Source organism: Phaenicophaeus curvirostris, chromosome Z, assembly GCF_032191515.1.
Source record: "Phaenicophaeus curvirostris isolate KB17595 chromosome Z, BPBGC_Pcur_1.0, whole genome shotgun sequence".
Taxonomy (NCBI): Eukaryota; Metazoa; Chordata; class Aves; order Cuculiformes; family Cuculidae; genus Phaenicophaeus; species Phaenicophaeus curvirostris.
The window spans coordinates 27,216,973-27,234,263 of NC_091431.1; the positions used below are offsets into that span (position 1 = coordinate 27,216,973).

The window sequence follows — 17,291 nt, forward strand, 5'->3', positions numbered from 1 at the left end:
GAAAAATAGCAATACATTATGAAATAACTTGCCAGGCTTAATCTTTCTTCTCTATCATTTACAGTCCATTTTAGTGACAGATGTGCTTTTGTGTTACAGACATAAGGGTATAACCCCCCTCTTTTTTTGACAAACATAAGCAGTATACAATCAGCCTTTTTAAAGGGCTTTTAAACTGGAGTAGTTAGCTCAGTTGGAACCACAGATCTCATCTGGTTCCTAAATCCAGAAAAAATTTGGTTTTGTGTTCATACTCCCACTTAAATTAGGCTTGTTTGACAAACACCCACTTTTTGAATATTGCAGATGGTGATAGATTCTTTAATCTGACTGCAACTTTTTGATTAAGTTCTAGAAGAAGGTAATAGTACTTTATTGCTGAATAGTAATATAAATATATAAACTTCAGGAGGGTTGTGATATTGTAACCAACTGATTTGTTTGTTGTATGTGAGAATACGTTCCTGGAATATTAGGAGCCTTTAAAGTGCCAAGACCAGAAATATAATTTTTCTAAAAATATATCAGCACATTAAAAGTGGATTGTGTGGATATATTTTTTTTTGCCACACTGTCTTACATGACATTCCTGTCTTCCTTGAAGAGTCACACAACAGCCTCCAGATATGACAAACATGATGGTAATTCTATCTTATTTGAGGATTGTGGCCAAAGGAAGAATTACAATGGCCTTTTTTTTCACGGAGAATCTCTAAGAAGTCCTGTCATTTTGATTTTTTGACAATGGCAGAGAAGAGTGACAATCACATAGCTGAACAGATGCCTTTGGTTTGATCTCAAATGTAACCTGTAAATTACAGCTTTGTAATCTTTACTTAATGATACATATTGCCTCGATGTAAGTCACACCTAAGGCCAAAAATGCTTATGTTGATTAATTTGGTTAGTCTGTCTCCCCAAAACACACATTGTTAGACCCTATTCACATGGGAAATATAATGTTTTCATTCTGAGACATACTATACAAAAATATGCATGTTTCTTGCTCCATTATTCACTTTCCATTTCATCAGAATAAGACATAATATTTAGCCTGGTGACCATAAACAAACATTTTTTAAAAGCTTTAAAGACTGTGTTGCCATCATTTAATGTATGAGTAAAGACAAAATTTGACACAGAATTTCCACATCATTGCACGATATGCATGTTGAATTCCTAACTGAGTTTAATTTTTTTTATGCCTGTCTTTCTTCTGAGGTCAATATTTCACTGACTGATTTGGTTAACAGCAGTTTTTGTTCTGTGCATTTTATTTTTTTTTGGCTAACAATGTGTCATGAATTCCTGAGATTTATGTTATGTACATGTTGTCAGTAAAGTGTCAGAGAGTGGTTTATTCTTTTATATTTAATGTTAACTCCCTTCTTGCCCTTTTCTATTTTCCCTGTTGTAAAAGAGTAAAATTTTATACCCGAGCCCTCTGTTCCTGGGGTCTACCTGACAGAGCCAGGAATGAAGTATAAGAGAGCAGCTCAGTGCCTTACTTTTTATTGAGAGTTAGACTTGTTGACCTTTTCTCTCTGTTTGTTATGGATCCAACATTCGTAGAATTTATACAGTGAAGAATGAGTCATTTTTTGTGCATGAGTGAAGAGAAACAAATGAAAAAAGTAATCTTGGGGGCAAGCTTTTTCAGTGCACTGAATTACACACTGAGAACAAATGTTTATTGCTTTGGTAGAGAATGAAGGAATTCCATGGAAATGAGAGGGCAGTAATGTAGAGTTAAGCTTCACAAGGGGCCAGAAAAGCTGTATGTGGAGTACTGGAAGAAGATGTGAGAAACAGCAGTACAGCAGTGGTAAGTAAAGTTAGAATTATTTAGATTTTAGAAGAAAAGAGTGCCAGGGTTTTGGTCCTTTGCAGTTCCTGCCTTTTAATGATTCAGTTCTTTCTGTTGTTCTACTGGGTATTCAATTTTCTTTCCCTCCTGCCCACATTGCACAGTAATACAGAGCTTTTACAGCTAATTAGCTATGCTTACTGGTAGACGAGTTTTGGAAAAAAGATAAGTAGATGGTTTGGGCCTGTTTGTTTTTCTAATAGTATATGAAACTGTTGTTTTCTACCTTCTAGTGATCTATTGTTATTGCATTTTCTGCCTCTGTAGTGCTGTTGGTCTCTAGGGTACAAAGGACAGATTGAGTAAGTAAGACCAACAGTAAAAATTGAATTGTGATGAGTGTCAAAACATCTGAAAGAGGTGTTTCAGCTGTTATATTTGCTGGTATGGACAATTCTGTCATCTGAGTGCTTCCAGACTGCAGGTGGAGAAGGTACTATTTTGTAGGGCTACCTTATGCAATTAGACACTCGTGTGTCTCTCCTTCAGTGAACAAAAATATCAGATGTAGCATGTTGAAGGATCACAAAATAGGCTAAGGACTTGTGTCTGCTCTAACCTATTTTCTTGTCTTGGTTATCTCTAGTAGCTTCAGAAAAGATTTTGAGATGATGTGGGCTGGTGTTGGACTCTTCCTTGACTAGTGGCTTCAGTACACCTCTAGGGATTTCCTGAACTGAATGTGTTGCTGGACATGTTTTTTGTTTCTCCAGTCTTTTTCTTCCTAAGTTACGTATCACACCTTGCTATAGTATAAAGCAGTCCACAAACAAACACAAAGAAACTGTGAGATTTACTTCTTTGGTCAAGCGTCCTCTATGAGCACTTTAAGCCCTACAAATATCTACTTGTAAAAGCACACTGATGTCTCTAATGAAAACTGAAGCTAAGGGTGAGTAACTTTCCTGCAGCTCTCAATAACTTCTTCAAATATTTCTTCACCATTCCTCTGATACCATAAGTTAGTGCTCCCACTCTCTTTGTGAGTCTTTCTGCTTCTAATATGCTAGGAAACCTTTTGCTATTCAGCCGTATACCCACAGTGACTTCACTTGCCATTTTTTGTTTTTATATTTAATTTATTAGAGATTATACTGCCTTCTCAGTTCTTCATTTAAACTTAAATGCCATTTTACTTCTTTTATTTTTTTCTATTTTTGGATTTGAGAGGAGAAAAAAAAAATCCTTACAGTGACTTACTTAGAATGTACTTACTCCAAGTTTGTGCTGTCTTCACATAGTCTGCCAGCACTTTACCCAGTGAGCTACACTTTTAACCAATTTCAGTTGTGATATGTAGCTCACCTGCTGAAATATCATCTTTTTCCTTATTTTCTCTTAATATCGATGTTGCATGGGAATACATTGTGGTCATTCTTACTGAAGGGACTTTTTGTAGTTCTCCAGTGACCCATACAGTGTGCTGCTCCTTGAAACTAAATCAGATCATCTTGCAGACTTTCCAGCTAGCTGCTCTGGTAGACAGTCATATGTAGTTTCAAAAAGCGTATATTTTCTGCAGTGTGCCCAAGTGCTGTGATAATGGCTGAAGTCTCCTGCTGTTGCTGTGCTCTATGCTTTCAAGTTTCTCTAACAAATTTTTGGTAAAGTGCCACAATTTGTGCTGGACAGTTTACAGCTCTCTCAGTAATGCCTTTCCTATTCAGGCAAAGGAGTTTTGATCCCTAAAGGTCTATTTTGATAGTATTGAGTCAGACATGACTTTTAGTCTGTCATAGTCCCATAAATATACTCTGCTTTGCAGTTTCTATCTCACACCTTGCTATGAGTGTCTAGAAATTACTTACTTTTGCAGCTTTGGAATGTGCTTCTTGTACCTAATTTTATAACTGATTTCTTGTATGTGACTTAAAACCTGCCATTCTGCTTCATATGCCATTGTTTTCACATCTTAGCATTTTAGAGAAATTCCCATACTTATCTGGAAAACTTTGTACAGTTTTGCTACTTTCTACCTGAACTTTATAAACTTGCATTTGATTATCTTTCTAGGACATACCATTTGTGACTTCCTCCAGGGGGCACATTATCTTAAACTTTGTGCCCTTCTTTACCTCTCAGTTTTCATGTCTCTAGCTTAAAATTTCAGTTGGAGGGCGGAGATTTCATAAATGAATCTCATGTATCACAAGAATGTAGCATTCAAAATGTGAGATCAGATTTATGATGCAAAGGGCTTTGCAGTGTCTTATTTTGGCATAAGGAAGGCTTGCTTCTGTTAATCAAATTGTTCCCTAATTGACTAGGCTGAAATAAATCTTTCTTAAATCAAAGCACTTGATTTTGGCAGTGCTTAATTGTATCAGATTGAATTTGCACCTGAAGTTACATAGATAAAGGTTTGCCCTGGGTGTGAGCCTAAAGTTACATTGAAATGGAATTTGAAATTACTTGGCATGTGATAACTTTGACATTTACCTCCATCTTCTATTATGATATTTGATGACAATGTGTAAAAAATGAAAATAGATCATTATACTTGACCAAGAAAGGGCAGGGAAAAGGGAACTTCTTACTTTCTAAAATGACTTTTTTTTCCCCAGCTGAAGAAGTTTGCATATATTACCAGATGCTTGTTTAAGTTTATATACAAAACGTATTCTGTGAAGAGATATTTCCTACCCTGTTGAAATAAAGGGCATCGTTCAGGCTGTTTTCTGTGACAGCACGCTTGGCCTCCACTTTTCTGTTATTGCCTGAGTGTCACTGTTTTATGGTCAGTAAATGAAATCCTGCTCATCTGATATCTGTATGTAAGTCTAGGAAATCTAAGTGTGACTCCAGGAAGGCCTTGTTTTTTTGAAAATGGTCAATATATTAGGTGCGTAATTATCTTTTGTTAAGTCATGGTGCAAACAAAAATCAAGATTTAAGACTTATTTGTCATATCGTTTCAGCTGATTCATATAAAACCTTCTTGGCACTTTTTCAGGATAAAACAGGAATGGAATTTCATACTCGAGTGCCGGAAGAAAGGCATTCCTCAATCAAAGTACCTCAAGAATGGCTTTGTAGACACCGATAAGAAGATCTTGGACACATATGGAAAGGCTTCTCAGGTTCAGAAGAGGCATCCTTTGTCAGATGAAGCAAATAAGGAAAGAAACAAGTATATTTTTCAGCTTTCTGGAGAGCAGTGGACGGTAAATATAATGGAAAATACATTTCTAGTGTTTAAAAATTTGGGTAGCACAGCACTGTAACTTTTAATCCCTCCAAAAATTTTTTTTGCCAATGCATATGAAATTGGTGCTTTTTCACAATGTTGGAACTGACAAAAGCATTTCCTATCTTACACTGAAGCAGTGGTCTAGTTTTCAAATGAGCTTCTTTTAAATACTCTACTAATACATGTAATTTAGTCCTCTCAAAAATTTTGGTATAAGCAATCATATTACAGTAAGGTATCTTTCTCTGGAAGTCTCCAATGGCTGGCATGAGATGAAAATAATGCTCAGCTTTGTTGGCTTGTTTATGTCTTCCAGTAGTCAGAGACCTGTCTTCTTACTCTAATGGTGGGATAACATTTTTCTCAAGTTCTGTTCAAATCAAAACTAAATAAAAAACGTCAATCCACAGTGATCTTGATGGAAAAGGCATTTTTTTCTTGCAGTTGTTTTTGATGTGAAACAGCAGTTCGGAAGTAATCTCTGAATTAATGCAATTCAGGAAAAGATGGATTAGGGTTGGTCTGAAGTTTTCTAGAGTTGTTTAAGCTTTGACTGAAAAGTATTTTGAATACAAACTACTTTATGAAGGAGAGTGAAATTAGAATTTTGACTTTTGTGTATTTCATAATTTAGTAATATATTTTTGAGATATTTATTACAAAAAAAGCAAGTTTTTAAAGGTCGATCAGTACATTAAGTTAATTTTATTGAAACAATTATTTTGATTGTCCTGAAACATAACTTCATTCCAGATTTAATCTTGAATATGAAGGTATTTTCTTTTTCAGCTTTCATTTTTTTCTGGCTTTAGCTGTTTTCTGGATAAACGTGAAGTAGATAAATCTTCTGAAAATGGAAAACTCTAGTTCTCACTGTGCACTAGTAAAGAGACTTCTTCAACTGATGCCAGTCATTCAGGTGGTAGGACTCACAGCCAGCGAGCTATCATGTCTCATCTTTTAAAAACCTTGGATATTGAAAATTATATTAAAGCTATGTAGTCTTATGCTGCATGCATTCCTGTGTTGTAAACTTTGTAGGTATGTTAGAGGAAATAAAGGAGATGTTATAGATATTTTCAGACATTGAGACACTTATAGCTATTTATAGACATTGAGACACATTGAGATATAGTAGCAACTGCAGATAATTTCAGTGTATCACAGAGGAGACAACTGCAAAACTAAGCTTTTGTTTCTTAATGTCTTTTGCCAAATCGTTAATATTTTGTCACTATAAACAAGGCATTACATTAGGTGGCAAAACAGACATACATATTTTTTTCTGTTTTCCAGAGCATTTAATTTTGATTTGACATGCTGAAAGATTTCATAAGAGCTATCAGCGCACTGTTATGTACATTGTGCCACCTTGAGCAGTACACTTTTAACCACTATGTACTTTGTTTTTGTTTATGTATCATATGCTTACCGTGTCCATTTGACACAACCACTGTGCCTCCCTGTCCAGTTCTAGCCTGGTTAAAGTGGGATGCCCAGTTCAGCAGGATACTCTGACATAGTTCAGGCATCTGTAGACAAAGATAAAAACAGAGCTGCTTTATTTAGAGAAGACTAATATTTCTTCAAAATCAAACATTGCCAGTCTATAACAACAGAAAATTATTTCTAAATGTGAAAAAACACTTGATAAAGTTCTGAAAGAAGTTTCTTTCCCCTTATTGCAGTTATAATGTTTACACAAATTATACCACTTATTTTGGTTTTTAAAATCTCGGCTGCTGCTTCTACACCAAAGACAGTATCAGACATTACACTCTTTACCCCTATTACTCTTGCACGAAAATGTTCATTTAGGCAGAATGAGTTTGCAGGCTATTCAATCAAAGCTATACAGAGTGGCAATCTGAAAAGATCTGTGGACATTAGAAAATTTTCTTGGAGTAAGCCTGTATATTATGCAGCTGGGGGATGTGGTGCCAATTGTGGTTCAGTTTCTGTAATGTATTTTGCACACTAATACATCTATAAATTGAAATTTGGAAGATTAAGCACTCAGGAGAAGTCAGAACTGAGATTGCCTGTACACTTTTACATAACCAGCTTGGTTTGCTGTTAGCTGGCCATGTACAGTTGGCAGCATCAAATGGCACAGCCCTGTAAAGTGCTCCTTTGGGAACTAACTGCTGAATCCTCCAGCTCATTTGCTATTAGCTGGTAAGTATTTCTATTATGTTTCCCCTTTCCTCTCATCAATGAAGCACTAATATATCCTCTGGACAGCTGAATTTGAGTAGGTTGCTGGGATGACTTACAGATTTAATTTTGAGAACTGGGCTTGCTTCTGGGCTCTTCCAGTTCTCTTTCTGGACACTGTGAAGCTAAGTCTCACAGAATATTAAACCCCAGCACAGGGATTTTTCAAGATCAAAGCAAATGACTTTACTACATCCTTCCCATAGGTATCAATGGAAGTGCTCTCACTGGAAACTTTGGCAGCAAATGAACTAAGCAGACGAATCTTTATTCACTGTTATTGTAAATAACAGTGTTATTTACAATGTGTCAGTCGAGTAGAATGGTAGGTTGCGTTGGGCACTAATCAGTGCCTAGGCTATCTGGCTGGTAAAGATGTAGGAGTATTACATACATGCTATTGTCTCATGCTCAGCTAAGCAGCGAATCTGGCCCACTGATTATATATTATTAAGTAAGTTGTTAAAAATGAGTTTTATAAAACAATCTATAATACACTAGGATAGCTTGAGCAATTCTTTTGAAAATCAACTGGGTAGCACTTTTTTGAAAATAATTTCCAATCTCTTTCTGAGAGCTTTTGTAAGGAAAGAAGTCAGAGCAGATCACGCATTTTGAATTCCTAATAGGAATTCCTTCCTTCAAGACCTCTGTGCCACTCTTTTCCTCCTCTCAAAAGTCACTGAAATGACAATGAAATTTCATTACATGGAGGCCCACTGTTCCTTGTACTTATGAAGTAGCTATTTTAACACATCTGAGGAAAAGTAAAGCTTGTATAACAAAAATTATGGTAGATAATAGGTAGAGAATACTAGCCGTACTAGAGTAGGGCTTAATTTTACACTATATAAATTCTACAGAATAGTATTCTGCTTATGTACATCCGCAGATCTTTGTAGAACATTAGTTCTTACTAGTTATCATTCACTTCTAGCCTAATTTTTTGAGTCACAACTGTTTTCTGACAACACAGTCACAGTAAGTTAATCTTCTGAACTACTACACTGTAAGTAGGATTACTCAGCGGTGAGTGTCCTACTTCTCTCTATGTTTTTGCAAAACCCTTGGTACTTGACAGCACAAGAATAGTATACGGTGCCATAAGTAGTTTGAGGTTCCAAAGTGTGTTTCAGAAAAACTTTTTATTTATCTGAAAGTTTTCCAGCCAAACCCACCATGAAAAGAAACTGTATAAGGACTGGACTCTTGAATCGTGTGTTTGAATCTGTTGCCTAGGAGAGAATGATGGAGAGTTGATGAAAAACTTAATTGAGATCCTTTGTATAAGTAAACATGTATCTACTGAATTAAATTAGTTCTTCAGAGAAATAACACTGCTATTAGAGCAGAATGAAAACTGGCAAAATAATGCCATGAATATTCATATAAATTTTTCATTGAATTCACTTAGTCTCTGCTTTTCCCCTCAGAGTGTTCACTTTCTGCCCCTCACTAATTAAGGTTTATTCTCTAGTTGATCAGTGAATTGCAAATGTTTTTCAGAAAAACAAATTTTTGAATTTGTGGTATCAATATTGACAAAGGAAAGCATGATGTTTACTCAAATACAGACCAGGACTTTTCTTGGCTATGCTGCTTTACATATGCAGAGGATCTGGATGCACAGTACTTTAAGCAACTTTAATGTCAAGTGTGCACAAGTAAATGAATGAGTGATGGAAAATTCTTTATTCATAAATAATGACCTCCTTGCATATAATTTCTCCACAGAAAAAGGCATGTCTAACATGCTGTGAATTTTCACAGAGAACAGAAAATTTCTATTATTCCCAACTTCTAGTGGCAGTGAAGTACTTATTTGCCATGAAGGGTCAAGTGGAATTGCTTGCTGCACCTGGTGGACAGAGACAATCTTTCTTGTGCTTGCTTGTTTAACTTCCAGAGATTTTTTTTTCCCTAAGAAAAGCTATAAAATTCCTAACTCAGTCAGGTAATACAGATATCCCCTGAGACATACTAGTTTAGAAACTACCTTGAAACTTTCTCAAAGATTAGAGATATTTGGTCCAAGTTTTTGGTTTGGCCTGTGACAGATAAGGTTACAGAGCTGGAAAAGAAATAGAATTGAAACTTCTGAGAGATTTGATCACAGTTTTAGTTCCGGTGCATATCTAGTAGGTAAATTTTGTCTTAATTGGAAATGGTACAATCAGCAATGGTTGTAAGTTTGCTATTCATTTCCTTTTAAAACTGTTTTCCCTCCCAAAAATCAAAGGAGTTTGAGGTATAGTTTTGCTGTTAAAGGCAAAAGACTGGCTACGCTGCCAGTGTAATTCTTTGTGGAGCAATTTATCAGCAGACTGCCAGCTTTATCATGGCAGCAGCAGATTACAAAAGAACACAAGGGAATCGGAGAGTAAAGCAAATGGAAAGCTTGTGCAAATTTCAGTTTCTATCCTTGTGTAGTTTGTCAATGGAGTAAAATATCACAATAATTTATGTTTCAGCAACATTAATAAAATGTATTGCTAGATGGAAAATGCTAAATACCAACATTATAGCAACTTATTTGTAAACTGCCATTTGCAAATTATAATCTGACCCTTGCAAATGGTGAATATGTTATGAAATATAAAGAAATAATCTCAAAAAAGAAAAGTAAGTCAGGCCAATTGGTAGAAAAATAGAAACTCCTTCCATTCTTTGGAAGTCTTGTCTGAATTTATTTCAATTGTTTCACAAGAATATCTTGCTACTTTAAACTACCCTTAGTATGGAAGTAAAGATTTAAAAAATATTTTTCTCATAAATAATAAGTATTTTAAAAAATATTTTGGCTTAATTTTTGTCAAATTATGAAGGAGTTTTGTTTTATTTTATTAAAAAATGAGTAGTTTGTATGCTGCACTGTTTTCAATGTATCAAAAAGTTTGTAGGATGCTTCTTTCAGTCTGGGAGAACAGTGAGGCTATTGGCTTCACAGGGGCAAGCGTTCTCCTTTGCTCCCTTCTGTATCTGCCAGTAAGGAGCTGGAGATGGTCAGTTGTGAGAAGAAGGTGAAAAAGTCCCGTTGGTCAGCAGAAAGACAAAGAGAGACTTAGACTGCGGAGAAATAGTGACAAATGGTATCTGTTACTCAAACATCTTTTTCACTGAAGTGTAACTATTCTGCATTTACATTCTCTGTCAATTATGGTTCTTCCCTATGGTATCACCTATGAAGTTCCAGCTAAACGGTATCCCCTATTTTCAGTTCTGTGAAGGTGGTAAAGACAATACTACTTGAATTTGCTATTGGTGTCCTTTTATTATGCTGCAGAATAATGTGCATGCAGCACTGAAGGTGGAGGAGTGGAAGCCTATTCCAGAAACTTACCAGCCCTGAGGCATTTCAGGCATTTTATTTTTTAACTGCCATAAACTTAAAAACGTAGAAGATAGATCACAACACAATATACAACTTGTACGAAAATGAAACAGGAAATGAAATGATCCATATCAAATATGGGAAGGCAGGTAGCAAGGCAGAACTACATATATGGGCTAAGTGCCTGCACATGCAAATTTGAAAAGGACTGAAATTAGAGGCAGAAACAAGCAAACAAAGAACAGCTTAAAATCAACAGTCCAATATATCTTTAAACACAGTTGGACATTTTAATTTAGATAAGAGTTAAATAGCACTATTCCTAGTTCAGAAGTTCTGAATTATTAAAAAACAACCAAAATACATCATTCTTATAAATGTCTTGTGGGACCTATGAAATTGAGAAGAAAAAGTAAAAGTGGGCAATGTCCTAAGTATAAAACCCAGTAATTCCTGCTAGTAGTAGTCTTCATATGCAGGAAACAAATTTGGAAGTTATAAAGGAATTAAAGGCTTAAACTCCTGCTTCTTTTTATGGAGCGAAGTTAGTGATAGCACCTCTTCCAGATTATTTCTTCCAGATGTTACCAATGTAAAGCAATATAAAAACTATGACAGACAAGTAAATTATGTGCTGCTTTAGAGAGCGGATTTTAAATTATGTATCTGACCTTCAACTTTATGAATTGATTTTTGTATATTTCAACTTCAAGGAATTTGATGACATAATGCAAACAAAGATGTGTACATCTGAACAGAATATTGATTGACTAAAGCAATTTTGTAAGAATTAAAGTCTTTAAAACTTTTAGTTTCAATGACTATTATATATTGGAGATTTTTGACAAATAGAATAGTCTGAAAATTACTTAGAAGCAAATTTATTTGCTATGTATTTTGAAAAAACTAAAATTCTTAGAAAAAAGATTCTGCATGACTAAAGCAAGAATTAATTACAGTTGTGGACTGATTTAAAAATTGAATATTTTTATTCTTCCTAAACAAATCCAGTAAAAATTTTCAAGCAGTGTTTAAATAACACAGGAGATTAAGTCACTTTCATGAAAAAAGACTTTCAGAAGGTTGCAAGTGTGTATCCTATCTGAAATGCTTCTGTTTCTTGGATTGTGTTCCATTCTGGCAAACAAATTTTGAAGCATTGGCAAGTATTAAGAACATAGTCACATTTGTTTAGATAGACTCCATAAACCCACTGTTTTGTTCTGTTACATTTCACTACATCCTGATGTGGTAATTAAAGCACTGAAATGTGTTTAAAAAAAATCCTCCAGTTGGGAAAAGGAAATAAAATGGGATATGCTAAGCAGGTTGAGTGCTTTAGATAGGTTTCAGTTTTAGAACAAAATGATTGCATTAGCAGTTAAAAAACAAGTACATGATGACAGATAGCTGCAGAGTTCTTCAAAAGGAAAGAGCTCCTATAATGTTTTGGCAAACTGCTGTTCTACATCAAGATAATTAAGGTAAAGTGTTGAGGTTTGGCCACACCCTGTACTTAGAAACATGGTAGAACAAAATTCTAACCTTATACTTTCTATTTACCTATTCTTATTTCATTTATAGGAATTACCAGATTCTCTGAAAGAACAGGTCTATCTGAAAGAATGGCATGTGTACAATACATTGATACAAAGCATTCCAGCCTACATTGGATTATTCAAAGATCTGAGAGTGCTAGAGTTGTCAAAAAATCAAATCAACCATCTCCCAGTGGAAATTGGTAAGTCAATTCAAGATATCTAGTTGTTTACACTCATGCCATTTAACTATTTTACAGAGTAAAAGTATCAGTGGATGTTCTTACTCATTTACTGCTAGCTGTCTTCTCGCTTATTTTCAGTGAAGAGTCACCTCTAAATTGTTACAGGTCTTTCTCCATAACTATATTTGAAAAATTTTATGCAATATTATGTGTATAGTATGGCTCAAATATGGGGAAGAAACTGACACGTTTTTGTTGTCTGGCTATAAGGCATTTATTTCTTGTAGATAGTTCTTCATGAGAACAGGTGTTGTTTGATATTCCTTACAGGTTTAGAAAAAGAGGAGTATTAAGGAACTGTAAACCTCAAACAAGATGAATTGAAACAAAAGATTATGGTAAAAAGGAATAAAATATGTAATGTTCCATGAAATCCATCTTTTCAGTTTTATAACGAGTTCAGTAGTGATCAGAGTTTAATCAAGTGGTATATCCAAGATGACATTAGGGTTGCCAGAGAAACAAATTCTTAATGCTTACATATTTTAGCCTTTGCTATTTTAAGCTTCTTAATAACAAAAATCTTAGTATTTGGTTCTCCTTTGTTTTCTGATTTTACAATATGGAAATCTTCCTTGAAAGACTGTAATGGTTTGTGAGGGACTTACTACTCTTAAAAGGAATAGTGTTGCTGTAACTGGTAGTATCTTTGACAGCTGAAGAAACTGAATCCCCTATGAGGCTCCCATAATCGAATATATGCACCCAGGCGTACCAATGCTTCAGCCTTTGTTCTTAAGTGTTCTTAAATACCCATGACTGGTATTCCTTATGTGTATGAAGAGCTAACAACTTGCAAAAATAAGTTATGAAGATTACTCTATTAGTAGGGTAACACTAATGCTTTTGATTTATTTTCTAATACTATATTTTACAGAGAAAATTTCCCACTGATGTCAAGATATGTTTTATTGTTTTATTGTTTTATTGTTTTATTGTAATGCTAAATGCATTAACACATCATAAACTAAGGTGCAAGCAGGAAATAATGGACATAAAATAGATGCTAACTCTTTAGTCAGTGCTTTGACTGTGGAACTCAAATGGGTTGGTGGATTTAATGGACAAACACCTTCTACCAGGTAGTGTGGAAATAAGGAGAAAGGATGTAGTTCCTTCTGAGAGTCTACCAAAAACCATTGAATGCAAGCTTTTAATGGGTTGCTGCTTAACAACAGGTAAAGTCTAAGAAAACTTTCCTGTCTCCTTGTAATATTGTTCATTGTTGATGAAAATGATTCCCAAGAAAAAGTGATAATGGATGCTAACAAGGTCTGTTTACAGAATAAAAACATAAAAGCAGATATTTTTGTCCAGCATAATCAGTTTTCTGTAGAGTGTAAGGTAGAGTTCATGTAAGATCTTTCTTGGGAAACAAAGAAGAAAGTTTCAAATACTTCTAGCATCAGTCACGGTTGTTTAACCTGCATTGAAATGATGTGATTTCATTCATCAATATAATTCATGTTATTCCCCTTTATTCACTTTCCTCCAACATAATCATTCTTCCACCTTATATTCAAGGTATTGCTTTCTTCCTTCCAATGTTTTTTCTTCTGCCTTTTTTTTATGGTATGTTATGTTACATTCACTGGAAGGACCAGTGAATACTGGAAAACAGTTTGCTGTAGGTCCATACTTAGGCACAATGTAACTGTGTTCACTATCCTCCTTTTAACAGTGAACTCTTGTTTAGGTTTTTTTTTTCTCAAGATTCATTAAATGTAAACAGGCATGATGATATTAAATACTCACCAGGAGAAATATGAATTTGAACCATTCATTTTGAGACACTGCAGAACCAGATTAACAAATTTGGTTAGCCATAGATGCTATTTATACAATAATTCTACATCACAACAATAATTCTAGTGCATCCAGACAAAGACAGATTCATTGATGGAGTGTACAAAGAAATAATACAAAAAAGTAACTCCAGGACTGTGCAAATGAATGGTTCAGCCCTTTTTCACAAAAACTACCTGATGATTTTCAGTCTTAATGAATACCCCATAATCCAAGAGGAGGTGGTTAGAGACCTGTTTGCCCGGCTAGACACCCACAAGTCTATGAGGCAGGATGGGATCCACCCAAGGGTATTGAGGGAGCTGGTGGATGTGCTGGCCAAACCCCTTTCCATCATCTTCCAACAGTCCTGGAAGACTGGGGAAGTTCCACTGGACTGGAGGCTGCCTGATGTTGTGCCCATCTACAAGAAGGGTCACAGGGAGGATCCAGGGAACTATAGACCTGTCAGTATGACCTCAGTGCTGGGAAAAGTCATGGAACAGGTGATCTTGAGTGCTATCATGAAGCACATGCAAGAGAACTGAGTGACCAGGCCCAAAACGGGTTCATGAAAGGCAGGTCTTGCCAAACTAACCTGATCACCTTCTATGACAAAGTGACTTGACTACTGGATGAGGGAAAGGCTGTGGATGTATCTTCCTGGACTTCAGTAAAGCCTGTGACACAGTTTCTCACAGCATTCTGCTTTGGAAACTGTCAGCCTCTGGCCCGGACAGGCGCACACTCTCCTGGGTGGAAAACTGGTTGTCTGGCCGGGCCCAGAGAGTGGTGGGAAATGGAGTTAACTCCAGCCAGAGGCCAGTTACAAGTGTTGTTCCCCAGGGCTCAGTGCTGGGTCCAGCCCTGTTCAATGTCTTTATCAATGACCTGGATGAAGGCATTGAGTGCACCCTCAGCAAATTTGCGGATGACACTAAGCTGGGTGGAAGTGTGGATCTGCTGGAGGGTAGGGAGGCTCTGCAAAGGGATCTGAACAGGCTGGACTGCTGGGCTGAGACCAGTGGGATGAGGTTTAACAAGGCCAAGTGCCACGTTCTGCACTTGGGCAGAACAACCCTGTGCAGTGCTACAGACTAGGAGAAGACTGTCTAGAAAGCTGCCTGGAGGAGGAGTTGGTTGACAGCGACTGAACATGAGCCAGCAGTGTGCCCAGGTGGCCAAGAAGGCCAGTGGTGTCTTGGCTTGTATCAGAAACAGCGTGACCAGCAGGTCCAGGGATTTTATTCTCCCTCTGTACTCAGCACTCGTGAGAACACACCTTGAGTATTATGTTGAGTTCTGGGCTGCTCGCTACAAGAAGGATGTTGAGGCTCTGGAGTGAGTCCAGAGAAGAGCAATGAAGCTGGTGAAGGGGCTGGAGAACAAGTCTTATGAGGAGTAGCTGAGGGAGCTGGGGTTGTTTAGTGTGAAGAAGAGGAGGCTGAGAGGAGACCTTATTGTGGAGAGGAGGGAGCTGGTCTTCTCCCAAGTGACAGGGGACAGGACAAGGGGAAATGGCCTCAAGCTCTGCCAGGGGAGGTTCAGGCTGAACATCAGGAAAAAAATTTTTCACAGAAAGGGTAACTGGGCACTGGAACAGGCTGCCCAGGCAGGTGGTTGAGTCACGATCCCTGGAGGTATTTAAAAGATGGGTGGATGAGGTGTTGAGGGGTATGGTTTAGTGATTGATAGGAATGGTTGGACTCAATGATCCTGTGGGATTTTTTCCAACCCAATGATTCTCTGGAATGTACTGGTTTGGGATAAAGCAGAACACTTTCTCTGACTTTTCAGCCTGATAGCTTCCACCAAGGTAGCTGGCCATTGCTGTGTAGGAAGACCACTACTCACACTTGTTCCTGTATAAATTAAGGCCAGTCCAGAGTCGGTGGCTAGCAGGGTTGCAACTGCTGGGAGGGGTGAATAGGACAGGTGAGCCAGCCTGAACAATGAAGTATTCCATGCCATACATGTCATACTTCGTATGAAAACTTAAGGATCACAAGGGTCAGGCACTCTTCTTTGGCTGACATTCTGGGATGACGCTGCCTGCCTGCCTGTTTTCAAACCCATTCATGTGTTCCTGGATCCAGCTCCGGAGTCTAAGCTCCCACCTGCTGCTAAGTCCAGTCTGGGACCTTCTCTGCATATACTTAGAATCATAGAATGCTTTGAGTTGGAAGGCTTCTTTACATATCCTGTAGTCCAAGCCCCCAGGGGGAAGGGGAACATCTTCAAATAGATCAGGTTGCTCAGAATCGCATCCAACCTGACCTTGAAAACATCCAGGGACAAGGCCTACGCTACCACTGTGGGCAACCTGTTCCAGTGTTTTACCACTCTCATTGTAAAAAATGTCTTCTAGATCTACTGAGGTGCTGAAGGCCATGGTTCAATAACTGATAGGACTCCATGATCCTCTGGGTCTTTTCCAACCTAGTCATTCTGTGATTCTATGATCTTCTGTTGATAGGCCCTATAATAATGCAATGGATTTACCCCTTGTTTTTAAGGCAGAAATTATAGAGAAGTTTTAACTTCAATTTTTAGAGCTCTCTTTGTTGACATGGAAAGTGGTATGATTGCAAATGCCTGTTCTCTTATTTTATGTGCTATATATACATAGAGACATAGATGCTGATATGTATTGGAAATATTAATTATTTTAATAAAAAATTATTATGCGAGTCCTGAGGTATTTTGAAGTTTTTGAATGCTACTTTGAGGTGAAATGTTTCATACTTTAGTCATCTAGCTGCTAAATTATCACAGGGAAAAGAATCAATGTAGGTTTGGGTTGAGAGCTCTGTTGAGGCAAGTATTGAGGACTGGATGTTAAATCAGAAGATAAGGTATTTGGAAAGGTTAAGAGCTAAGGTATTCATCATTTTTTTTCTGTTTACAAAACATCAGCAAGTAAGTAAATATCATAGCTGAAACATACTTGAAATAATGACAGATGGTTGAAGTTGGCAATGATATGTGTGCTGTTGAGTCTTTATTCCTCAGGCAGAATTGAAGCCAAGTTTAGACCAACAAATCACCCAGCAGAAGGTAAACTGGTGAGCCACGTTTGAACTACTTTTGATTCTCACAAGAGGGCTTTAAAGGTGTG

At 36.8% G+C, this 17,291-nt stretch overlaps 1 protein-coding gene across 2 annotated transcripts in view; it reads left to right on the plus strand.

Annotated features, from left to right (window-relative positions):
* The window catches only part of LRRC2 (leucine rich repeat containing 2), a 68,265-nt gene that overhangs the window by 14,986 nt on the left and 35,988 nt on the right, over nt 1–17,291 (plus strand). For both annotated transcript variants that reach the window (XM_069879924.1, XM_069879925.1), the window contains exons 3-4: nt 4,821–5,031; nt 12,190–12,346. In XM_069879924.1, coding sequence (XP_069736025.1) covers nt 4,821–5,031; nt 12,190–12,346 — 368 coding nt within the window. The remainder of the gene's footprint in view (nt 1–4,820; nt 5,032–12,189; nt 12,347–17,291) is intronic.